The sequence below is a fragment of the Miniopterus schreibersii genome, assembly GCF_964146895.1.
Source record: "Miniopterus schreibersii genome assembly, chromosome: 20".
Taxonomy (NCBI): Eukaryota; Metazoa; Chordata; class Mammalia; order Chiroptera; family Miniopteridae; genus Miniopterus; species Miniopterus schreibersii.
The window spans coordinates 26828058-26853112 of record NC_138122.1 but is presented as its reverse complement, the minus strand read 5'-3'; the positions used below and the strand labels follow the sequence as shown (position 1 = coordinate 26853112).

At 62.7% G+C, this 25055-nt stretch overlaps 1 protein-coding gene across 1 annotated transcript; it reads right to left on the bottom strand.

The window, feature by feature from the left end:
- Positions 1-3929: 3929 nt before the first annotated feature.
- On the bottom strand, positions 3930-23410 carry AACS (acetoacetyl-CoA synthetase). The gene is made up of 18 exons (XM_081122521.1): positions 23232-23410; positions 18754-18857; positions 17594-17714; positions 15715-15828; positions 14042-14139; positions 12141-12255; positions 11906-11987; positions 11063-11210; positions 10285-10365; positions 10018-10142; positions 9219-9283; positions 8971-9093; positions 8455-8568; positions 7633-7758; positions 6839-6908; positions 6452-6510; positions 5896-6098; positions 3930-4870 (listed from the first exon to the last, which is right to left on the bottom strand). The coding sequence occupies exons 1-18, from the start codon at positions 23362-23364 to the stop codon at positions 4733-4735; spliced, it is 2019 nt and encodes a 672-aa protein (XP_080978647.1). The 5' UTR covers positions 23365-23410; the 3' UTR covers positions 3930-4732.
- Between the last annotated feature and the right edge of the window lie 1645 nt (positions 23411-25055).

The window sequence follows — 25055 nt, the reverse complement described above, 5'->3', positions numbered from 1 at the left end:
GCGGCTGGGCTGGCAGGGCTGGGAGCAGAGGGGGCACCCGGTGTCCAGGGCATCGGGGGCCCGCCCGGGCGGTGGCGTCAGACGGGTTCCTGGGGTGTCCTCTCTGTGCGACATCTTCATGCTGCTGGTTCTCGGCTTCTCGACAACTCTGAGCTCCGCCGGCATCATTTCAGTAACGGGGCAGCTGGGCTCCCCTCCTGCCCGGCCTGCCCCGCATCCTGGCCCCCGCACCTCCAACGCGCCCCCTGTGACTCAGGGGCTCCTTTCAGGGGGGCTCTGGTCTTTGTGGCTCCCGTCCTGGATTCAGCCGACCCCGGCTTTCCCGACTCTGAGGCCAGACCAGGAGCGGCCCAGGCCGCAGGTGAATCCTGGCTCCAGGATAATCGACCGCACCTACCCTGCAGCAGAGGCCGGGACCCGGCGGACAGCACGAGCCGGACCAGGCCTCTCGGCCCAACCCAGGCAGGTTCCTGCCGCCTTCCGTCATCATTAAGAATTAGCCCTGCGTCTGCTGCGCGCCAGGCTCTCAGCTCAAATCCGTCCCACCATCTGGAAGAGGCTCCTGCTAACAGCACGGAGCCCGGATGGCTGCTGAAGGGAGAGCCGAGCACAGCGATCAGCTGAGAGGGAGAGACGGGCAGAGAGAGCAAGAGAGACAGACAGACAGAGAAACGCAGAGAGAGACAGAAACAGCAAGAAAGAGAAACCGTGGGATCCACGTGCCACATGCCCATTTCACAGATGTGGACACTGAGTCCCTAGAGAGGTGACGGCCCAAGCCGGCTGGGACCAGCCTGCTGTGTGCCTGCGGCAGCCGGGTCCCATCCCTTCTGTGAGGACACCGAGCACCGAGGGACAGACGCGCGGCAAAGACGGGCTCAGTGACCCGTCTGGGTCTCGTCACGATTGCAGGATGCTAACTGCCGGCTTTGTGTCGCACTTGGCAACTTGTTAAAGTAACTGAGCGAAATATAACCAATGAACAATTAGCATGAAGTTCGTAATTAGGTCCTTGAAACACTGGACGTGGAAAATGTTTCAGGTGCTTTTATTTTTCTTCATTTTTTATTTCTCAATTACAGCTGACGTACAAGGTTATATTGGTCTCAGGCGTCCGTCCCAGCCACAGGCATCACGTGACCTGCTAAGCGCTCACCCCGGTAAGCCTCGGGCCGCCTGGCGCCGTGGCTGTCACACTGTTACCGACCGTTCCGTGCTTCACGCCCGGCAGCTGCTCCGCACCTGCCGATCGGTGCCTCTCACCCCCTCACCTTTTTCCTGGAAGTATTATTATTAGTAAACAGACCTTTTCCTTTGCTGTATGTAAAAGACTTTATTGAGACAGGACCCCCACGCCACGCCACTGTCCACGTAAACGTCCAGTTCGCCGGTTTTCGGGATGTTCCCGCCTCCCCCTTGGCCCAGGAGACCTCTGCTCTGTTCATCTGTGAATCTGCTGGTTCCGTCCATCTGTCCTCTGGTGACTGGCTTATTTCACTGGGCATGTTTTCAACGCTCGTCCCTGTCACAGCGTTTACCAGAATTTTATTCTGTTCTACGGATGAGTAAAATCCCACCGGCTGGACGGGCCGGTTGTTTGTCCATCGCCCGTGACGGACGCTTGGGCCGTGTCTACCCTTTGGCCGCCGTGGGCAGTGCTGCTGGGGACCCAGGTGTGGGGATGCCTGTCCGAGTCCCTGATTCAACCCCTGGGGCCTGTACCTGGGGGAGGAAACGCTGGGTCACATGGCGACTGTTTCCCTTTCTGAGGAGCCAGGAAACTGGTTCCCGCCAGCCAGGCAAAGGGCGCCGATCCCTCTACAACCTCACCGCAGCTCCGTTTTTTCTGCACGCGTGAAGTTCAAGCAACCAGCGCGGGGGTCAGGACACAGACCGTTTCCTGCACCCCAGGGGGCCACCCCTGGGAGCCCGGGAATCCCTGAAGAGCTGCCTGGCCACCAGGGTCGGGAGCCATGCCCTCAGCTCCTCGAGGTTCTCTGGGAGGGCTGGCCGACTCCCAGCCTAAAAATAAACCTCGGCTCTGAAGATGGACTATTAGAGATGACACTGTCACCTTGAGGGAGTGGCAAATGGCACCATGGCGGGCAGGGGCCCATCGATCACGGGCTGCGCCTCCTGCCTGGGAAGCCGAGGGGGGGACGCAGGACGGGCCCAGACCCGGACATCTCAGTCCCCCCACCTCCCAGGCCCCTCCCCGAACTGCGATCGTGGAATCTAGCAGCGGGCGGAAGGGCTGACCTCCCGGAATTCAATTTGCAAGGTCAACCATGCAGGAGCCGGCTAATAGAATTGTCACGTCTGCGCGGCAGCCCAGACAGGCGCGGCCCGGACAGGAAAGCAATTATGTGATACATCCTCGGGCGGGCACCCGGCGCTCCCGCCGGCGCAGGGCGAGGTCGGGTGGCTTCGGAAAGGAGAGGGAAGGGGGAAAGCCGCAAAAACGCCGTCGCCCTGAAAAACCTGAACATCTCGGCTTCCCTGGAATCCCACGGGCAGCTCCGGCAGCGGGATCCCGAAGGCGCCGTTGTCTGAAGGGTATAAATAGCGTCCGCTCGGAAACCCGCAATTTCAATCACGCGGAAACAGTGGGGCACCCGCCATCCTCGAGCGCCCTCGTTTAAAGTTTCCTGACACAGGAATTGATTCCCCTCGAAATCCAATTAGAGGCCGTGCCACGCGAGGGCTGGCGGCAGCGGCAGTGACCTGTGGCGCTGATGTTTTCACAGTGGTGTCACTTGTTTTTTCATCACTCTAGACATTCCAGGGCTGCCCCCAGCCCTGGCCGGTGAGGCTCGGTTCGTGGGGCAGTGTCCTGAGCACCGAGAGGTCGCCGTTCGATTCCGTCAGGGCACAGGCCCGGGCTGCGGGCTCAGTCCCTGGCAGGGGGCGTGCAGGAGGCAGCCGACCGCTGACTCTCACCATCAGTGTTTCTCTCCCTCTCCCTTCCTCTCAATTTTATAAATAAATCATGCCAAGGCCTTAAAAAGGTGTCTGGCGGTGCTGGGCGGGCAGTCTGCGGGAGCCGTTACATCGGTTTCAAGAAAGGCTGTGAAACTTCCCAATTTCTAAACTGGATCCAAACAACGGAACAGGTGTGGGGCCTCACGAGCTGCACGAATGTGCAGCTCAGATCTGCACCCTTGGCCACGGGCTCAAAGCATCTGTTCCTATGGCCAAGTTGGCGTTTCCTGGTGGTCCCATTTTTCAGATGGGAAAGCTGAGGCCCCAAGTGCTTGAGCCACGAACCCAGACAGCTGGCTCGCAATCCATGAGGCTGCCTGGTGGCCGCAGACTATACCCCACCCGCCCACTGGGCGCTCCAGCCCCTGCCGCTTTCGTTTGGTTCCCTAGGTCAGCCCATCCCCTTCTCAGGGGGAATGAGGCAGGAGCAGACGGGCACAGGGTGGGGTTTCCAGAAAAGCCACTGTTTTGCTGATAAGGGACTGAAAGGGGTGGGCTTTGGGCCTCCCACCCGGCCCTTCTCCCCACCCGGAACACAGGTGGGAAGCTGGAGACGGGCAGCCACGCGCTCGCTCCGGACAGCAGAGCGCAGACGGCAGGAGAGGCTGGGCGCTGCAGTCCCCGCCCGGCCCTGGAGACCAACCAGCCTCAGCTCCCTGGGATGAGGGACAAAGCCCTATGGGGCCGAGCCTGGGCCCTGGGCCCTGCAGCCAGATGCAGTCCCAGTGACACGTGGCTCTTGCAATGACAGGATAAGAGCTGGTGTCCAGGAACCTGCCCAGAGCCCCGGGGAAGCCCAATGAGGACGCGATCACCCTCCGGGTGTGACTTCACGCTAAGACACTCCTGGGTCACTAGGTCCCTCGAGGCCCAGGAGATGCCCGAGCACCTGGACCAAGCCTCCCCCAGGGCACGGCTCCGGCCACCCATCAGCACGACCAGCATCCTACGGAGAGAACACGGGGCACACGGCGCGTGTCATGTGCACACACATGTCTGTTTATTGTTACATTCCTCATGGCACCTTCCCCTACAGTTTTATAACCCAGGAGGAAAGGGGTTCAGAAAGTACTTCCCTGTGCTCCACTTTAAAAGTACAAAAACGAGCACTAGGGGTCACAGGACTGTGCTGACCAGAGAGAATACAAGCACCTGCTGCCAACCCCAGGCGGGGCGGACGGCCCCGACACCCGTCTCCCAGGATCCTCGGTGACCACCGCTCGGGGGCCGCCAGCTCTCCAAACACCCACACAGCAGACGATTCACATCAGAGACTTTCTAACATTCAAAGCCCATGAAACAAAGAGCTCCTGTTAAAGCAGGAAGTCCTCGCGCTCCCCGAGGGAGCTGTGCTCCGGGCAGCGCCCAGCGTTTGGTCGGTGGCACCCAGTTCCAGCGGGAGCGGCACGTGGCGTGTCCTGTCATCCACCAGACAGTGCACGGCGGTCGGCCACGGGTCCCCACAACCGGCTGTAAGAAGGCGGCGGGAAGTCACGCTGGGCCGAGCCCTGGGACGGCTGATGGACAGGCCCCCAGGGGCCAGGGCCAGGGCCAGAGACCAAGGTAAAGGAGGAACAGATTTGCACCTTAACACCTCGAAGTGGACCCCCAGGGGCAGACGGCCCCCCCAGATGGACGGCAGACCCTTCCCAAGCCCCCAGACACGGCGCGTGTCCCCCGGCGGCCAGCGGTCTGAGTAATCCCTGGACGCACGTTGCGGCACCGCGGGGGCCGGGGTCTGCGAGGTCACTCAGAAGCCCTGCAGCTCGGGGATGTGCCGGTACAGGTCCAGCGTCTCCGGGTTCGAGAAGGCCCCGTGGTTCTCCACAGCCTTGCCCGCGATGACTTGCTTCACCGCCACCTCCACCTTCTTGCCGTTGACGGTGTACTGGGGTCACAGAGAGAACAGAGATGAGGCGCGTCACCCCGAGGGGGGAGCCCCTGGGCCCCGCCACCCGCACGTCGGACCCAGGCCGAGCGACCCAGCCAGGCCTGGAGGGGATGGCTCTTGGCCCCCAGCCCCGAGCCCCCGCAGGCCTCCCAGGCACAGGGGCCACCACACCTGGGGGGCTGGGGGCCAACCCCTGAGCTTGTTCCTCGAATGCAAAACGGGGTGACAGTGCCTCCCCAAGGCTGGAAGGTGAAGGGAGCGAGCACAGCTCTCGGGGTCCCTCGTTCCATTATTTGCGTTACTTTATTACAGGTTATTATGTAACAAAGACCGGCTGTGACTCTCCCTCCGGCTTCCTGTGGCTCCATCACCGACCGGCCACCGGAAACGGAGCCTCAACCAAGAACCTCACCAAACTACAAAGTGCACGGCACAGCCCTCGGAGCCTCCAAGCCGGGGGTGGGGGCCGTCCAGGCCACCGGCCACGTCCGGCCAGGAGTCATCTGGTCTGGACCCGCCAAGGCCTCACCAGAGAGCAGCAGCCCAGCCATCCCATTAGGGGCGAGTTAGTTAAATGTCGGACCAAATACACCGGCTACTTTTACGCTGATAATTTTGTATGGCCCAGGAATGACGTTATAAACACCCAAGGGGCCCCTGGCAGAGGGAAGGTTCCCCGCCCTGAACAGCGGCACTTCTCCCCGCCAGCGGCCGGCAAGTGGGCGGGCGGGAGGGGCCGCCCTCCGGCTCTGTGGAGCTGCAATTAATTCCCTCGTCGGTAATTGTGAGGCCACACGGAAGCCTCACGGGGAGAGCTGGGGGACACGAGGGCTGGGCCTGCTCTCAGAAGGCGCCTGTAACGCAGCTCAGGACGGGTTAGAGAGCGTGGCAGGAAAGAGGACTTGTTGCCAGGCAATGGGGACGCACGAGCCTCCAGACGAGACCCCGCACGCGCGGGCCGGGGAGGGGACAGCGCGCTGGTCGCCCCTGCCAGGGGGCAGGCGGCAGCCCCAGAGCCTCACCGGGATGGCCTTGGTCTCCAGGATGACACTGGGCACGTGTCGGGCCGACAGGCCGAGGCGGATGGCATCCCGGATGCGCTTGGTCAGCTCGGGCCGGAAGGCGTGGCCCGGGGCCATCTTCAGGAAGAGGACCACCCGCTCCTCGCCGTCCCTGTTGTACTGGGGGACGCAGAGGCTGTCCGTCACCTCCTCGAAGGCTTCCACTGCGGGGAGGGGGAGCGTCAGCCGCGCACTCCAGGGCCCCTCGCTGGGCGGCAGGCTCGGCCCCAGCCCCACACCCCCCCCACTCTCTCTGGAAAGCAATGGAAGAAACATCCTCGGGCGGGGGTTGGAAAGGACGCTCCCCTTCTAAGGCCCTGAGAGCTGCAGGCCACGAGGCCGGCGCGTCCCTGGGAGGGCGCACTCACGAACGTCCCGCTCACGCCAGGAGGCGCGTGGGCTGGGGCCCCACCGAGAGGTGAGATCTTTGGAGAGCAGACGTGTGGGCTCCCCACCAGGACACCCCTCCCTTCCCAGACGGTTCGACAAGAACCCGGGAGGAAGGGAAGCCGTGTACCGATGTTGTAGATTTCCGAGCTGCCGAACCGCACTCCATTGGGGTTGAGTGTCCCGTCGCTGGAAAGAGACGAGGCCATGAGCGCACAGCAGCCCCGAGCGAGGTGTGCGGTGCAGGTGCCGGGTGGCGGCCACCCCTTCCCACACGGAGACATCAGACCAGTCACGGGGGCTCGTGGCCCCATCCTGATGGCGACCAGCCCCCTCCCTCTCTAAACTCAAAGCCAGGCATCGAGGCAGCCCCCTCCTGTGGACACACCCGTCACCTCCCTGCGCCTTCCACCTGCCCACGGGTCCCTCCCTCCCAGCTGTGGCGGGACCCCAAGACCACAAAGCCCCCATCCCAGGAGAACTGTCCAGGGGAGCGAAGCCGACCACAGACCCTCACCTCCGGCCCAGCATCACGATGCCCCCGGTCTTGGGGTTGATCCTGCAGTAGTCCCCGTGCGCCCAGACACCTGCGGGGCAGAGGGGCTGGTCACCCGTCGGCAGAGACGGAAACCGGCAGGGCGGGGCGGGCAGGCGAGGGCGCCCGCCGCCTGCATGTTCTGACTCCCCACGTGTGGCTTATGCAAAGTCAACTATTTCCAGAGGCTGCGGAAAGCGAGCATTTAGGACAAACAGCTCTGGGGCAGACGGCTGCCGGGCGATGGAGTCTGCAGCTCCAGGCACCAGGGCTCCAGCCTGCTTATGGACGAGCTGAGAGGAAGGAGGAGTCGGAGGTTTACACCAGAGACTCCCCTGCCCTGGGCAAGGTGCCCGCGGGGTGTCTGTCTGGAAGACTGACAGGCTACTGCCAAAGCACCCTCTCTGCGCCCCCAACCTCTCCATAGGGCCTGGGTGACAGGGTGCAAGACAGAGGGCAGAGGCCCAGGCCAGACACCTCACAGGCGCCCTCTCCCCGCAGGCAGGGACGCCCCGAGTACGCGAGTGGCCCTCCGGCCTCCCACGCGCAGCCAGGCTCCTGCCACCACCAGGCCAAGGGGCTCTGGGCACGGACGGTGGTTAAGATGAAACTAAACCCAGATTAAACCTCCAGGCTCAAGTGACGAGGTGCCACCCAGAGCTCGCCAGCAGCCCGCGGGGGGACACGCTGCGAGCGGCCTCTCCGGGCTCCGCTGGGGGGACGGGAGACCCAGAGCCCGGCCCAGCCCGCGGGCGCCGCCCTGCCTGCCCGCCTACCTGGGAACTTGGAGAAGTAGGCCTTGTGGTACTTGCTGCCACTCTCGTCCATCCAGAAGTGGGTGGGCTGGGAGGGGAAGGGCCTGGTGCACACCAGCTCCCCGCTCTCCCCCCACACCGCCTTTCCTGCGGGAGCAAGGACGTCACGGAGGGCACACCCAGCCACACACGCCTCTCTCTCTCTCGCACCTATTATGCAGCATTTTGGACACGTGCAAAGGCACAGAGCTGACCCGCACCCAGTGCCGCCCTCGGGGTCGCTGGCAACATGCTTCTGTCCCCAGTGACCTTCCCTCCTGAACTCCCCCAAACCTCTCCCCGAACGTCCTGTTTAATTACTCCTGTGTGTTTGCTACGTCGACACCCCCCGGATGACACCATTGCCACACAGCCTATTTCTAAACCCTGCGTAGATGTCCCCTCCCCACGTCGCCCGGCTTCATCCTTCCAGCACCCGCTCTGCTGACTCGGCCACACGGCCACGGCTCAGGCAAAGGCTTGCCCGGGACCAGCAGAGAGGCAGCCCCGGCCCCCTCAGGTCCTCAGGCAAGGCCAGGGCACCCGGCTGGCAAGGCAGTGGGGCTACCCCAACAGCACTGCAGGCTGGGACGCCAGGGGCACCTGCCCACCTGCACCCACCCGAGCACCCAGCGCTCCATCTGTGCTCGAGCCCAGCACCTGCTCTCAGGTGGGCAGCCCGGGGCTGTTAAACCAGCCTCGAGGGACGTCGGCCTGCAGGTCAGCGGGTCTGACTCCGAGCAAACGCGCACACGTGCTCCCAGTCACCACTCTCACCGCGTCCCGGCCGCAGTGGGGCCGTACCTTCTTCGTCCCAGGCCTCCACGGCCATGCCCAGGTTCCGGGCCTGGATCTCCCCTCTGTGCACCGGGAGGGAGACGTTCTGGCCCACGAAGCAGGAGATGATGTCAGTGCCACCTGCGAGGCAACAGGACGGGATTCAGACTCCCGTGTCCTTCAGTAACGAGCAACAGAAAGGCCCTGAGGACGGGCGTCAGCGGCTCTCAGGCAAACACTGCAAAGTCCCAGACGGGCTCCTCCTCCGGAGAAACGGGGGAGGGGACCGAGACACTGGCGAGAGCCCGTGTCCAGCGACTTATTTCAGACCGAGCGTCCCTGCTGGAGGGGAGACTAAATGACCTCTCAAGGCCACACTGGAAGCCGAGACGCGGGCTCCCGGGAAACGGACGCTTCGCCCATCAGCTCCACCGTAGGCGCCGCGGGGTCCGAGGGTGTTCCGCTCGTGGGGACCAGCCGGTCGTGTCCCCACCTCCTCTGTGCCCTGCGGGCCCCCCCTGGCGCCAACGCCCAGCCCCACACCTGAAATGGAGCCCAGCAGGACGTTGCTCTTGATGTTCCTGTACACGTACTCGTAGCTCTGGGCTTTGAGCGGGGAGCCGGTGGACAGGATCGTGTGCAGCGTCTGCAGGCTGTGGGTTTCCGCTGTGCAGAGGATCAGAGATTAAAGCCCCACCCGGCACCTGCAGCCGGCCCGCGGGTGGGAGACGCCCGACTCGGGGGTGGCCTCCCTGCTGGCAGTGCGGGGCCCGACACAGGGCCACACTCACCGGGCCGCAGGTTCCTCTCCTCGAGCACCGACAGCCACTTGGCCCCTGTTCCCAGGATGGTGATGCTGAGGACAAAGGAGGGAGAGAAATCACCAGAAACTCTTCAAGGCTCTTTCCCAAGTGAGCGGCTCACTCCCAATACGTGCGAAACCCAAGACAGGTCATGGTTTTGGGCTGAACTGATACTTGGTTTCCTGGGATTTGATTAACCTTTCACTGGAAACAATCTCGTTAGGAAAGACCCACCCCAGCTGGTATCAAGCAAAATGTCAGGATCTGAACATTTCCCAGGCCGGGTGGAGTTCTATTTAAAACGTTAATGGCCAAGGATTTAAAAACGTTCGCGGCTGCCCCGCCTGCCCCCGCACAGACTCAGGCTCAGGGCAACGAGAAGGCTCCAGAGCGTGGCTGGCGTCCAGGTTCTCGTTCCCGAAAACCCGACCATCGGGCTGGCCGAGAGCGGAGCCAGCAGAGGACCCGCCGCTGAGGCAGGTCTCGGGCGGTTTCTGAAAATGACTCATCACAGGGAGGAGGGCCTGGGGGGGAGGGGGCCCTTCCTCCGCGGGGTTCACAGTCTCTGGGACCAGGACGGGCAAGACGCTCCTCTAAACCAGCCTCTGTTCTGCTCCTCAGCAGCCCACTGCCGCCCAGCCCAGCCCCACAGGACAGCGACCCAGCGGCGGAGGGTCCCAGGGCGCGGCGCAGGGCCGCCAGCACCGGGGCAGCTGGAGACGGGCAGAGCTCTCCTTGCCACCCGACTCGGGCGAGAGGCGGTGGGGAGTCCCACGCGGGTACCCACCCTATCCTGTCAACCAGGTCGCAGAGCACCGTGGGCGAGGGCGCCAGCGGGGAGCCGTCGTACAGGACCAGGGCTGCGCCCGTGGCCAGAGCAGACACCATCCAGTTCCACATCATCCAGCCCACCTGGAACGGACAGACGGACACGCGTCACCAGCAGGACCGGCCCCTCCCTGTCGCTCACCTTGGACATCCTGCAAAACCGCCCAAAGCGGCGGAGCGGGCGAGAACCGCCTGCCCCAGATGGGCAGCTCCGCCCGGCGCTCACCGTGGTGTAGTACAGCAGGATGTCGCTGCTGGTCGTGTCCCCGTGCAGCACGTGCTCCTTCAGGTGCTGGATGAGGGTGCCCTGGGGGGAGAGGCCCCTGAGCAGCTGCTTCCTCCGAGGTGCTCGGAGAGCGGGCCTGTCACAGACACTGCCCGGGACAGGGACAGGTCTCCGTCCCCAGGAGGCCAACCCTGGCACCCTCCCCTGGTAAGTGGTGCTCACGTCACCGGCTGCCTGACCCGAGGGGCCTGAGGACGGAGAACCTGACAGGCTCCTGCCGGCCATCAGCTCTGGGCACCAGGGGACCTGCCACCTCAGGAGGGGGAGTGGGGATTAGACTGAGAGTCACAGTTAAAGACGAGGGCGAGGTCAGAGCTCGGCGCCCCACCACTGTCTCTAGAACAGGCTGCCCGGAGCCTTGTCCCCCCTCATGGAGGACAGGCAGGGGCAGGTGACAGAGGAAGACTGTCACCGGGACACACAGCAGCTGCTGCGTCTATAGTTCCCTGTGGGCCTCTGTTTGGCCAAGAACAGTGGGGTTTTTCTTCTCCCCCAGCTAAGGCAGCTGGGGGGAAACCGGGGAGCTGGGTGTGGAGGGAGCTGCCAGGCGGGCCGGCGAGGAGGCCAGGGCTGGCGCACTGTCCCCATCACAGTGGTGACGGCTCCGAAGCACTGGGCACAGCAGCTCTCCCCGCTCAGCTCGATTCCAGGTCTCCAGGTGACACCCCCTGAAAGCGGGGCCACGCCGGAACCCGGGGCCGGGTGCAGAGGGACCTACCCCGGCGGAGTGCACCATGCACTTGGGCGCCCCAGTCGTGCCCGACGAGAACATGATGAAGAGAGGGTGGCTGAAGGGCAGCTGCTCAAACTCCAGCTGGGGCGCTTGGTCCCCTTTCCCGGCCGCGAGAAAGTCGTCCAGGAACATGCTGTGGGCGAAACGCATGGGATCACACAGAGCGAACCCCCCGCCCAGGCGCAGCCTCGCTCCTGGAGTCCGGCCGGACCGGGGCCTGGGCTCCCGGAAACAGACCCTTCCCCGAGTGGAAGCCGGGGGGGCGGGGGCTTCGTCTCCCAACCTCGTGGGACCTGGAGGGAAGCAGACAGGACTTTAATGGTGCTGCAGACAGGGGCGGCTGTCTCCTTTGAAGCGCGTGAATGACTAGCCCAGCCAGCATGCGCGATGGCCGAGCACCGACCCGCACGAAGAGGTCAGCGACTGGATTCGGGTCAGGGCACTGCCCGGGGCTGCGGGCCTGACCCCCAGCAGGCGGCGTGCAGGAGGCAGCCGCTGGATGATCCCCGCTCATCGTTGATGTTTCCCTCCCCCGTCCCTCTCCCTTCCTCGCTCTCTAAAAAAAAAATCAATAAAAACATATATTTTTTCAAAAGAGCATCGAAATGACTCATCTCCATGCGGTAAACAAAGCCTCCTGCTCCAGAGCCAGGAAAACGATTCGCCGCGGGACGTTCCAGCCAATGGGAACGTGCGCCTCCCCCTCCCCCACGAACCCCGTTTACACAGATGCCCGAACTGATGGGCACGTCCAGGGAAAACGCCTTTCTCTCCAACAGTCTACACGTCACAGGAAACAATGACCGGCACCAACAGGGTCTGGCTTACCTGTTGGGGATCTTGGAGATGTCGATCTTCTCCCTGGAGGTGATGTAAGGAATCACCACCACTCTCTCCAAGTCGGGCAGCCCTGAGGGGAGAGGAGGAAATACAAAGTTGCAGGGCACTGCTACCTTCTGTAACAGTATCTGGCCCTGGGCTCCGCAGGGGGTTGGCCTCGGCGAGTCCCGCAGGGCTCCGTCTCTGCCCGCGCCCCGCCAGGCCGGCCCCGGCCCCCGCACACCTTTCACGACCTGCTGCAGCTTGTCCAGGTGGCCGTGCTCTTTGCGGTTATACACAACGGCCTCCACGGAGAAGATGAGCTTCGGCTGGATCTGGGAAAACCGGTCCAGGACACCCTGAGGAGGGGAGGGAGTTGTCACGGGTGCCCCGCAGGCGCCCCCTCAGCAGCCACCGGGGCTGCTGCATTTCCAGGGAGAGAAACAGCGTCATCAGTGCACAGGCCTGTCCCTGCGTCCCCGTCACAGCCAAGCAAACCACGACGTGCTCCTGGGGCGCCTATCGCTGGGGGAAGGCGCACGTGTAACAAAACACCAGGGGACTTACAGCACCGAACAGCCACGTCCGAGTTTATCAGACAGCGATTTGTAGGGTGTCTGCGCTATGGAACAGCTCCCCACTTCACAGAAAGGGCTCCGAACACACACGGGAGCCCTGGGCGGAGGCAGAGACATCTCCACGAAACCCAGCGTCTCGCCCAGCCCCGTCCCAGACTCAAGGTGGCAACAAACTGAGGGGGAGGGACCCAGGGATCAGATGTCCCAGGGGTGACCCTCGCTCACAGTGACAGCAAACAGACAGCAGAGATGACCAGGGTCTCAGAATCAGAAGCCTGGGCCCTGGCACCGAGGAGACTCAGAGGTCCCGCGACGCCGCGGAGCTTGTACGGGCTGGTCAGGTACAGGTGGCGATCTCCGAGCACCTGGAACCACCTGGCGGCTGTTCAGTCCAGGGGAGAGCTCCTTTCACGTGACCACGAAGCAAACACACCTGTGCCAGGCGTCTGACCTGCATGCGGCGCCCAGCAACCAGTAAAGCGCTGGGACCCACAGCGAGCACCAAACCGCGTGGACGGGGGCCGAGCCCGAGGCCGTCCCGCTTACGCACAGGGGCGCGCACCCACAGAGATCTGAAGACGCTGCCAGGGCCGTGTGGCACCAGAGGCTGGACTCCCCCAACATCTCTGAGAATGCCGCCAACCCAAAGGGAAACTGAGACAAAGAAAATAGCAAAGAGGCTGAAAAACGCAGGACCCAAAGGTCTCGGTGGGGCTGGCAGGTGGGGAACCTGACGGGCAGAGCAGCGGTCTTAATGGGAGGCGTTTGGCCCTGTCGTGTTCTGACTGACCGAGGGCCTGCCCCCCGAGACTGGGGCGAACCCGTCTGCAGAGACCTCTGGGCACCAAGTGTGCTGAGGTGGCCGGGAGGGCAGAGCTGCCCACACCTGGTGCCCTCACACTTCCTGCACCCAGTGCAGCTCTGACCATGAACTGGAAGGATGACCACACACACACACGCACACATGCACACACGCGCACGCACACACGCACGCACACACATGCACACACGCACACACATGCACACACACGCACGCAGCGCCCTCCCCTGGCTAAGTCCTGCACGGCAGGACGGGGACCAGAGGTGGCCAGAGCGGCATCTAGTGGTGACACCCTAGAGCACAGGTGAAGGGCAGCAGCAGCCGCTGATGGTGCGGCTGAGCCGGAAGCAGCTGGCACAGGGGGTTCCGAACCCTCCCGCCCCGCATCGGGGGCTCAGACTCCCCCACCCCCAGTCCATCTAGGAGCTCCGCTCCCTGCCAGGCCTTCAGGTGGGGGATTCATTCCAGCCCCGGGGGCCACAATCATGCCCCACACCACACACACAATGGGACAGCCTGATACCTTAAAGCAAGACCCCCTTCCTTCTGGCTCCTCTCCTGCTATTCTAGTGTCCCTGGCTGGGGGACAGGCGGCCATCGTGACATCATTTCCTTCCAGCCTTGCCAGCCCCACAGCCCCACTGGGAATTCTGCCCCACTGGCTCCTACACAAGATACCAGGTGGGCTGCATTCCCAGGGCACACATGGGCCCAGCAATGTCCCCCCCGGCAGGGACCCCGACTCACATTCACACCAAAGTCAGGGGATGTGGCGCTCCAGATGGCGCCAATGCTCGCTGCAGCCAGCATGGCCTCCAGGGCATGCACGCCGTTGGGTAAATAACCTGCAAAAGGGACCCGGGGAGAAAGCCTTGGCTCAGGGCATGCTGGGTGCAGCAGGCTTCCAAAGACATGCCCCGGGAGCTGGGCAGGAGTGGCAACGGGGCTGGCTCCGGTCTGCCCAAGGAGCACAGCCGGCCCCACCCCTCCTCACCCACCCAGCTGCCCTGACACCTCTCGTGTGGATGGCCCACCACCAGCAAGCCCATTCCCGTCACCCCTCTAACCCATTCTCCACGGTCTAATCGGATCGCCCTAAACTTCCCGTGCCCCCCCTTCTGCTGCTCTGAACTGCACTTGACCAGAGCAGGAGGTACCTGTGCTTCTCTGGCTTCCGGGCAACCCCCCCACCCAGCCAGCGTCTCAAGGGGCAGGGGCTCTGCCCAGCATCCGGCAGGGCAGGTCCTGATATTTGCTTTGGAGACGAGTGCAAACTGCAGCTTCTCGATGGTGCCACAGCCCCACCGCAGGGCAGGCTCACTGCCCAGGGAGGCTGCGTGGCCCAGCTGACGTGGCAGGGACAGACCCACAGCCAGGAGACGACCACGTCACAGACATGAGAACTGAGCCAGGAACAGCGAGGCCTCTTCTCTGCAGCCCCTCAGGCATCTCCACACTGACTCCATCCCCAAGACGATCCTCCTGGGCTCTCCTGAGCAACACCCACCCTGTCCTCCCAGCTACGGTCAGGGCAAGTCAGTGTCCCAGCGGAACGGGCAGGTCACCAGGTGCCAGCCTGACTCTGAAGCATTCAGGGCACTGAAGCCAGGTGTCCCCCAAAGACAGCATGGCCCAGGGGGCTCGGTGGTCTCCCCAACACACTCTGCTCTCTGTCTCTCCTCTCAGCTTCACACGGAGATTTTTGAAAATGCAAATTAGAAGGAAGAAAAAAATTGGAGAACCTCCGGAATTCCTTTTCTAGACCTTACGAGGGTGCAGACTGAACTGGGCCAAGAAGAGCCCGGGACACTGAGCTTCAACCACACGATGCCTGCTCCGACCACCGGCCCGGCCTCCATTCCTTCCTTCACTAAATATTTATTGTACACGCGCTACGGGCCAGGCACTGGCGACACCTGGAGACGCGGCAGTGAGAAGACAGAGCCCCTAGTGCTGGAGGACAGACACGCACACAGAATCCTGAGACTTCAGGTGGGCAGTAAGGACGACAAAGGAAAACTGGGCAGGTGCAGGGAGAGGGTGGATGGGTTTCTCCATCGGATTTTCCAGGGACGGCCTCTGAGGAGGAAACGTCTGAGACCTCGATGAAGCAGGTGAACCCGCAGGTATGCGGGACACTCCATCGAGGGCGGAGATGGGGGCAACCGGGTGCGTCCCTCACCATCTGAGTCCTTCCTAGTCCAGGAACATACGGTGAGCAGTGGCTCTGAGCCCAGCTGTCACTGAAATGGGCAGACACGGGCCAGCCACTGACCTGGTTTACATATGATAAGGCCACTCAGCTCTCCCGCCCTCTTGGCAAACACTCCTGAATGCTCACTTGCGTAAGCTCCCCCGGGAGAGGCGCACCCGGCCACTCCCTCAGCCTTGGTCTCTTCCCCCTAAACCACAATGCTCACCCACGACGCGGTCTCCTTTCCTCACACCGACTTTCCTCATTGCTGCTGCAAACAACGCCACCTGCTGCCGCAGCTCCTCAAAGGTCACCTTCACGATTTCCTCTTTGCCTTCCCCTGGAAGAGAGAAGGGACGGATCCTGCACCGGCCACCCTGGGAAGAGAGGCTCCGAGTCACAGCTTCCGACGGAGACTCGCCCATCGACCACGGGCTCAGGGGGGTGACCCAGCTCGGGCGCAGGGGGTTCGAACCACGGTGGTGCCCTGGGCTTCAGGGGAACAACAGCCAAGGAAGCGCACTCACAGAGCTGGCCATCTGACGGTTTGTTTACTAGTGGGAATGCTTTTACTAACTGAAGAGTGACTGACTCTGCAGAGGAGTACCACGAAGGTACAGCGTTGCAGGAAAATCATTTGAACACACTTTCCCCCCGGAAGATACTCATGGTTTGCTCATTACCTTTTATGCAAACACTTTATTCCCGGGGGAAACGCCTTTGGGGTCTAGGACACAAAGTGTTTCTTTGCCAAAGTAAATAAACACGCTGACTGCCCTTTGGTACAGATGCGGCTTTCCCGACTTGCTGAGTTACACAGGCCGCCCATTGTGTCCCCACCTCGCTGGGCGGCTGCCCCTCCCACAGTCCCACCCAGATAATTTCCTATCCTGTGAAAACACGCAGCAACCTGAGACCCACTGTGCAGACACAGCGTGTTGAGCAGAAAGCTGTTCTGAGGGCGGACACACGACGGGCACACTGCCCCGGCTCCCCTCCTGCGCGGAGGCAGCGGGCACACGGGGCCTGCCCGAGCCGGAGCGGGACTCACGCAGCCGGGCAGTGAGGAACCAGAGAAATATGCAGGAAGCGAAACAATCACGTAAAGGCCCCACGCCGGCGACCGGCCGATGTAGGACCCTGTGAACTCAATCTGAGCCCTGTCTTGAGGGCACCTGTTCCCACTGCAAATATGAGGAGGGAAGAGCTCATGAAAAGAAGGGGCACAGATATTTAAAGGGGAGGGAGTGGCGGGTGGGGAAGAGGGAACAGTGGGCAGGGAGGAGGGGACGGCAGGTGGGGGGAGAGGGCACAGGGGAGTGTGACAGACACAGCTGACCTGCGGCTATAACCACGGTGCCACCCGGAACCCTGACTAGCAATCGCGTGTGTTGCTGTTTTTTAGGTTTATTTTGTTTCTGTTCTGCTTGTTAAAGATTCACGTCTGACCCCGCTCGCTTTCCAGCGGGAAGCGCCAGGCGTCGTGCAGTGCGGGAGCCAGTGGGCAAAGCGCACACACATTCCAGGGAGCGGGAAGAGGCGGGAAGGGGCTCCAGTTCCTCAGGGTCGCAGAAGGTGCCAGACGGCTCCTGTGCCAGTGGGGTCTGCGAAAGCCTCCGGGCGCCTGGGGCAGGGCAGGGCAGCCCTTCAAGGGTCTCTTGTGCTTAAACAAAATGCGGCCTATCCACGCGGTGGAATATTACTCGGCCATGAAAAGGAGCCCACGCCCCAACGTGGATGAGCCTTGAGGACACGACGCTGAGTGAGAGAAGCCAGACACAGGCCACAGAGCGTGTGGTTCCACTTCCATGAACTGTCCAGAGCAGGGAAACCCACGGAGGAGGGAAGCAGGTGGGGAGGCCGGGGGCTGGGGCTGGGGCATGGGGGGCGGTGCTGACGGGCACGGGTTTCCTTCGGGGATGGAAACGTCCCAGAGCTGCATAGAGGTGCCTTTGCACAACTTGCGAACAGGCTGAAGCCCAGTGAACTTCACGCTTTACGGGTAATTTTATGTCCCAGCATTGTATCCCCACGGAAGGAAGGAGGGAAGGAGGGAGGGAAGGAGGGAAGGAAGCGGGGACAGTGGGCGTGGCCCCGGGACTCACTCGCCACATAAACAGCAACCTTGTCGTTCTCCTTGTGCCGCAGGAGGTTCTCGGCGTAGTTCAGACGGCTGCCCCTGAACCACTCGGGCACGTCAGCCACGCCCTTGGACGTGTCCACCACCTGCGGGAGGGCCGGAGGGGACGCCCGCGCGTGAGGGCCACACCGGGAGCAGTGGCCACCACCCCTTCCCCGGAGCCCGCAGCACCTGCCCCAGGCCTGCAGGGGACCCTGGACGGCAGCAATTGGAAAACATTGGTCCCAGGTAGGCAACGGGGACCGTGCCCTCCAAGGCGGTTTAAGTCACAAGTCATGACGCGGGCACTGGAAGCGCTGACTCCGCAAAGCACACGCGTCCGGTCGCCACGCTGCGCACTTGAAATGCACGCGGCTATATGTCAGTTACTCCTCAGTAGGGTTTTAAAAATGGATGCTCAGGGCCCCGGTCAGGGCATTGTCCCCCCCAGGGAAAGGTCCGGGTCCCCTTCCTGGTCGGGCGCCCACCCAGGTGACAAGCTTGATCCCGGTTGGGGCGAACTCAGGAGGCAGCCGGTGGATGTTTCCCTCTCACATCGGTGTTTCTCTCTCTCTCTCAAATCAATAAAAACGGCCCTGGCGGGTGTGGCTCCGTGGTCAGCGCGTCAGAGCGGCACTGAGGGGTCAGGGTCTGATTCCCCGTCTCTCTCTCTCCCTCCGCTCTACCTAAAGTCAATGGAAAAACAGCCTCAGATGAGCATTAACAGAAAATAAAATAAATCAGTAAGAACATATCCTCAGGTGAGGCTTAAAAAAAAAGATCAGGTTAAACAACACTGTGAATGCACTTAGTACCTCTGACCCGTACACTTTAACGTGGTCAAGACAGGAAATTCTGTTATGTGTATTTTACCACAATTTTACAACTTTTTAAGAAAATAAAAACGATGCCCAAATACTTAGGATCGTCAAGGTCCCAGGACAGGACCAGGGTTCCCCACGCGTCCAAGGGCCCCGAGTATGCACAGGGCTGTGACCCCAACACAGTCCCTTCCAACTCGCTCAGGCACTGACACCCCCCCCACTGATGTGCGGTTTTAGAGGCAGAAATGACGTGATTCCCCAAATGAACGCTTCACTGCAGAGCAGCCGCAAGGCAGGCGCCCGTGACGAGGCCTCCACCTACCTCGTCATACATGCGGGAAGACACAATCCCGCTGAATTTCCAGAATTCGGCCCAGAAGTCGGAATACGACTCCACTGACCACTGGTACAGGTCGTCATAGTTTCCTGAAAATAAAATAAAGTGGCGCTGAGCTCAGGTAGCCCTCAGAAGGGAGCTCTTGGCAGCTCAGTAAGGGACGGACCCGCCTGAGGAACCACGGGCAGGTCTGGGCGCGCAGGGCATCCAGTGAGAGGCTTAGGGGATCTGCGTTTTCAGTGACGTGAACCCACCCCCCGCTAGTCCCCAAAGAGCACAGAGCAATGAGGCAGCCATTTCCGGTTGTTTTAACCAGCCCGCCTGAGAACAGGGACCCTGGAGCCCCCGGGCCAGGGGTCAGATCCGCTTACTCGCTGTGGGACCTCAAACAACTTACTGCTGCCAGCGCTGTGCCTCAGTCTCCCCTCTGTAAAATGGAATTGCACCCTCTCGTCACAGGGCCACTGAGAGTTTAAATAAGCCCGTGTGTAAAAGGCTCAGCACGGGCCTGGGCGTCATCAGAGCCACGTGGAGAGTTTGCTATTATTACGCCAAACAGGCCCAGGAAACCTGGACGGTCAGAACCGGAAGCTTGCTGACGGCCCCTCGCTCCAGCACAGGTTTGGGGAGCGTTGGGGGGAGTTGGGGAATTATCTACTTATTTTTGCCTTTGAGTGAGCAATACAGTCACATAACTCAAAATGACAAAAGTGTAAAAGGTCATAGGGCAAACAGAACATTCCTTGCCCGGAGGTCACCCACCAGGGCGCTCTCTCCCCCAGAGATGTCACGCGTCCCTCGCCCACTTGGACACAGCAGGAGCATCCTTCTCATGCCAGGGACCTGGGGAACATCCCGACCCGCTCGGGCCTTTTTAAACTCAATATGTGTCAGTAGGACTGACATCCCCGTGCCAGGGCTCCCAGCCTAGGAAACCAGCGGGAAGGTGACCAACAGCTGGACTCTCCCACTGCCCTCGGTCAACTAGAGTCTACCGTCCTCGCTGTGCCCGTCCCTGGGGGCAGCGGGCACACACTGAGGAAGGCACACAGCAATCCCTGCCTTCCAGCACTGCCACTTCTCTCTGTGACGCCAGTCACTGTCCCTAGTCATGCTGGGCTGTGAGCAGAAGGGGAGGTAGATGGCCGACAGCTGGGGGCAGGGCTAGGACACTGGGAGGGGGCCCAGAGCCCAGGGAAGGGGAGCGGGAGTGAACGGGTCTGCCAGGGGGACAGAGAAGGACCCACCCAGAGGTCGCACCGCTGAGGGCAGGGGACAGGACCTCAGGGCTGGGAGCTCAGAAAGGAAAGGGACTGTGGTCCATAGGAATGACGGCTGCACATCCTCCAAGCCCACGCGAGACCTTCGCCCGGCGCCTCCCCATGCGTCTTGTGCAGGGGACGGAGGCCCGGTCAGCAGGGCACATGGGGGAAACGCCCGGGCCAGTGCGTCTGCAAAGCTGGGGTCAGTCCTGACTTGAGACACCGTGTTTGGGGGCCGAGAGCAGGCCACGTGCCCCTCTGGGGCTCAGTTTCCCTCGTGTGGAGAAGGCCACGGCTCCTGCCACCGTGTAGACTTTACCCTGCACTCCAGGGCCAGGCTGGGGGACCTGCCACTTGCTAGACCATGATCTCGGCAAGGGCTTCGCCTCTCTGAGCCTCAGCACTGCCATCTGTAGAATGGGGCCAACGCGGCTCCTTTAATGGGCTGCGGTGAGGACGGGCGGAGCCTCCGCACAGCTGCAGGAACGCAGGCCCGGAGCGCACTGCCCGGGCCAGGCCCCGCCAGTCTCCTGCTCCGCAAAAGGAAGCTAATGGCCCTTATCACAGGGACGCTGCGAGCACCAAATGAGTCAAAACACACAAACCACTAAGGACAGTGCTGGGCAGAGGGAAGGCGCGAGTTACGGGAAGTCCCGGTCACTCGCAGGAGGGGGACGCAGGGAGGCTGTGACAGTTAGTCCCTGACAAGCTAAGACATGGAGCCGGCTGCATGCTGGGCTCTCAGGCCAGGAGGAGGTGGAGGCTCTGTCCCCCGAGACTGAGCGAAAAGCACAAAACCTGCACCAACGGGGCCCATTGCTGAGGATCAGGTCAGTTACCACGTGCAAAGTGCCCAAAAGGGGTCAGGCACGTCCCATCGGAAGTGCTGACTGTACATTAACTGTCACTAACCCTGCGCCTGCCCGGCCTGTAAGCACCCGCGAGCCCCCCTTCCCACCCACCTCTCTTCCTCTCCACCCAGGGGGCCTGAGCCCGGCCTGCACCTCCTGACCGGCCGCTGCAGTAAGGCCCCGGAGGGGGCAGCGCTGCCCTGCAGCTCCCACGCTGGAGCGGGCCCCACAACTACGCTACACTCCAGCTATCTGAGAACAGGGACACGGCCTCCTAAGGGCTGGCACTGTCCCAGCTGCGTGCCCACAGCGGGTATGTTCAGAGAGGCGCTTGGAACGGTCCTTCTAAAGAGCATGGACCCCAAAGCAGTGTCACTGCCCTTATGAGAGGGCAGGACATGCAGCACGTCCTGTGGGTCATGCTGGGCATGTGGGGGAGGAGGGGGGTCTGCCTGGGCATGGGGGAGTCCTCAGGCCAGCTCAGCTAGGAGCAGTGACGAGAACGGCCCATGGCCCTGGTGGTGGGAGAGGCTGGAACTCCACGAGGGTCTGTGTGCCCCTCCGGAACTGCAAGGTTTGAAATGTCATGCTGACTGCGGTCTGCGAAGACAGGCTGGTGGAGAGGCTGGGGAACCCTGCCCCCCATTCCATCCTTGGGCCTGAGCGAGGCTGAGGTGCACGCTGGGCCAGACTACCTGCGGTCACCCTCATGCCATCACCCGGTGACGGGGTGGCCCATTTTACAGACGAGGGAACTGAGGCGGGGGGTTATCCAGAGGCTTCCACCTGACCACACAGCTAGTAAGCGGGGGAGCCAGTTCAAAACCCAGGCAGTCGGATTACAGCGAGGTCTCGCCCACCTGACGGGCCGCCCCTACAGGAAATCGGTGAAATCATCTAGTAAAGCGTCAGGGCTGGACAAGCTCTCAGAGGACAGTACTGCAGTCGCCGGCGGGGAAGAAGAGACGGACTCCAGGCCAGGTAACGCAGAAGCAGAAAGCGGGCCAGCTCCCAGCTCTTCTTGGAAACCAAAGCTGCCCTCCCCCGAGTCCAACACACATTAATTCATCAGCTACTGCATGAAAGGCCCAGGAAAATAAGAACCGTCTGCCTCCAGCCGCTGATTCCCTCGGAGCAGAGGGGGTGAGAGGCACGGGACTGGGTGAAGGGGGCTCGGGGGCAGCTAAGACGCCGCCTGCTCTGGAGGGCCCAGGAGATGCCAGGTGCACCCACCTGCAACTCCGCGGTCAACAAGGGGCCGCTGTGAGCCTGCGACAAGGAGCGACAAGTCAGACCCGCCTCAAGCCCGCTGGGCGGACTGGGGGAGAGAAAGCAGGAAACAGGCAGACCAACCAGAGTCGGGGGGAGAGGAAACCAGGGCCCCAGAGCTGCAGGCACCCGGCGGGTGGAGGGGGCTGGGAGGAGGCTGTGCAGCGGAGGCGGACACCCTGTGCCAGCCAGAGGACCGGCAGGCCTCCGTCCCCCCATCCTGGGTGGCCGACCGAGGGGGTGCCACTAACAGAGTCACAGGTGCCGCTGCAGACGGGTGAGGGGTGAGAGGGGAGGAAAGGCCCTGATGCGCTGAAAACCCCAGAGGCGGAGAGGAGAGGTCCAGCGGGGGCGGGACAGGCCAGCAGGGCCGGGGGACAGCACACCCAAGCCTCTCTCAGGCCAGGGGCCTCCGGCCGGCGCACACCCAGCCAGGTGGCCCCTGAGGCCGGGGCGGCTGGAAGGAGGGCCCGTCCAGGTCTGCTCGGGGCTGGGGCTGGGAGGGAGAGCAGGGGCCCGGGCTGCGCCCCACCCCCAGGCCGGCTCCCCGCTGACCGCCCAGCTCCTGGGCGCCCTGAAATCCCACCTGGCCTTCTAGCAGGCGGCCTGGGGGGTGGGGGGCCAACGGGGGACAGGACAAGGTGCTGTGGGCCGGCGAGCGACCCCCACCAACAGAGCGGACGGACGCGCTGCGAGGCGGAAAGACCCGCGTGGGAGAGGAAGCCTCAGGCGGGAGCGCAAGACCCCGGGGAGCCCCTCACCTCACAAGCAGGAGCCTCGAGAGCAAGGGGCCCCTCCGCACCCAAGGGTCCCAGGCCACGGGGGGGCCCCGCCAGGGAGAGGGCGCCCTACGCGCAGGGAGACGCTGCAGGCAGGACCCAGCACCCTGAAAGCCAGGAGGTGACAGAAAGGGGGCACCCCCCCCGGGGCAAGTCCGAGGCGCCCCACCCCTGGGAGAGGCACCCAAGTGCGGCGGTTGCTCCCACCCCCAGAAGAGGGAAACCGGACATGGGAGGTGCTTCCAGCGCCTGGGGGCCCGGGAGCGGCCGCCGGGGGAGCGGGGCCCGCCGCGCGCACTCACCCAGCGCCAGGCCGCAGGCGGCGCCCACGGCCGCGCGGAAGCGGTCCATCTGCGTGCGCTTCTTGCGGTCGGGCTCCCACAGCACCCGGCTCTCCAGGATCTCGTCCCGCCCGGCCCGCGGCTCCTTGGACATGGCTGCGGCGGCGGGCGCGGGGCGCGGGCGAGGGCGAGGGGCGCGGGGCGCGGGGCGCGGGGCGCGGGCGAGGGCGCGGGGCGCGGGGAGCGGGGCGCGGGGAGCGGGCGGCCGGGAGCGCGACTGAACCCGCCGCGGCCGCCCAGCACGAGACCAGGCCCGGCCCCGCCCACCGGCCAGCCCACCGGCCGCCACGGGCGCCTCGCCCCGTGCGTGTAACCCTCCGCGCGCGCGGCGCGTCGCAAAGGAGTGCGAGCGGCCCCGCCCCGCGCGCCCCGGCGCGGTGGGTGGGGCCACGCGGGCGGGGTGGGCCCGCTCCCCGCGCTCACGGGGCGGGGGGGTCCACGCAGCCCCCGAAAGCCAGGACCCGGGAGCCGCTGGCTCGGTCAGGGGCCGGTGTTCATTGCTTCCCTGTTTTAGAAGGAAAAAAGTATATGTTTTTATTGACTTTTAGAGAGAGGAAGGGAGAGGGGGAGAGAAACATCAATGGTGAGAGTCCTGGACCCGCCGCCTCCAGCGCGCCCCCTGCTGGGGGTCCAGCCCAAACCCCGGTGTCCTGACCGGGAATCAGACCCGCGACCTCCTGGTTCATAGACCGGTGCTCAACCGCTGAGCCATACCGGCTGGGTTTTTCATTCACTTTTTTTTTTTTTTTTTAATATATCTTTATTGATTTCAGGGAGAGGAAGAGAGAGAGAACCATCAATGATGAGAGAGTCATTGATCAGCTGCCTCCTGCACGACCCCCAGTGGGCATCAAACTGGCAACCTGGGCCTGTGCCCTGACCGGGAATCAAACCACGATCTCCTGGATCCTGGGTCGAGGCTCAGCCGCCGAGCCACGCTGGCCACGCTTCATTCACTCTCAGTTTTTTTCTAACTACAGGTATTGACCGAGCCCCTGCTGGGTACCAGGCACTTGCTGGGGCTTTGAGGATACAACAGTGAGCAAAGCGAAAGTCCTGCTCCCTCCGCAGGATGTAAGGAAAGAGGGGCAGGTGGAGGGGGGGGGGGAGGAAGGGATCCAACCAAGTTCTTACCACTTAAAATAGGAACAGAGCCCTGGCTGGTGTGGCTCAGTGGTCAGAGCGTCAGCCCCTGCACCTGAAGGGTTTCTGGTTCACTTCCCTCCGGGTCAAGGGCACGTACCTGGGTTGCGGGTTCACTCCCCGCCCCGGGGTTGAGGGCCCATGAGGAAGGCAACCCGTCGATGTGCGAGCTCTCTCACAGGAATGTTTCTCTCGCCCTCCCGCTCTCTCTGCAGAGCAATGGAAAAACATGCCCACAGCCGAGCAAATTTAAAATAGGAACAGAGCTGGAAGAACCCCTCTTGTCCGAGAACACTAACCGCCGACTGTGCGTAACCCTCCTCGGTTATCTGCAGTTGGAGCCTCCCCCCCCCTTACAGGTGGATACCACCAACACACCACACACCTGACCCGTGCCTCCCACCCTATCCCAGGTGCTTCGAAACTCTTTTTAAAAGAGCGTAGAGACTTGCCAGGCCAACCAAGTACAGGTACGCTTTCCTCAGAGCGCGGGCCTCCCGGTCATTCCTGGCATGTGCCCTGCTCACCCCTCCACAGAGAAGCCCACCTGGGTTTCTTTCTCTTTCTCTTTCTCCCACCGCGGCTTCTGCGCAGTTGCATTTCCAGGTTGCATTAACCGGTTGACCATCACCAGTACAGCAA

Excerpts from the sequence above, each read along its gene's own strand:
- AACS (XM_081122521.1), bottom strand. The coding sequence starts at position 23,364 with ATGTCCAAGGAGCCGCGGGCCGGGCGGGACGAGATCCTGGAGAGCCGG. Across the intron at positions 14,140-15,714 it reads GAAAGGAGACCGCGTCGTGG|GTTATTTACCCAACGGCGTG; the intron begins GTGAGCATTGTG and ends TCCCTTTTGCAG. Across the intron at positions 4,871-5,895 it reads TGGAGACCAAGGCCATCCCG|TACACCGTCAACGGCAAGAA; the intron begins GTGAGGCTCTGG and ends CTGTGACCCCAG.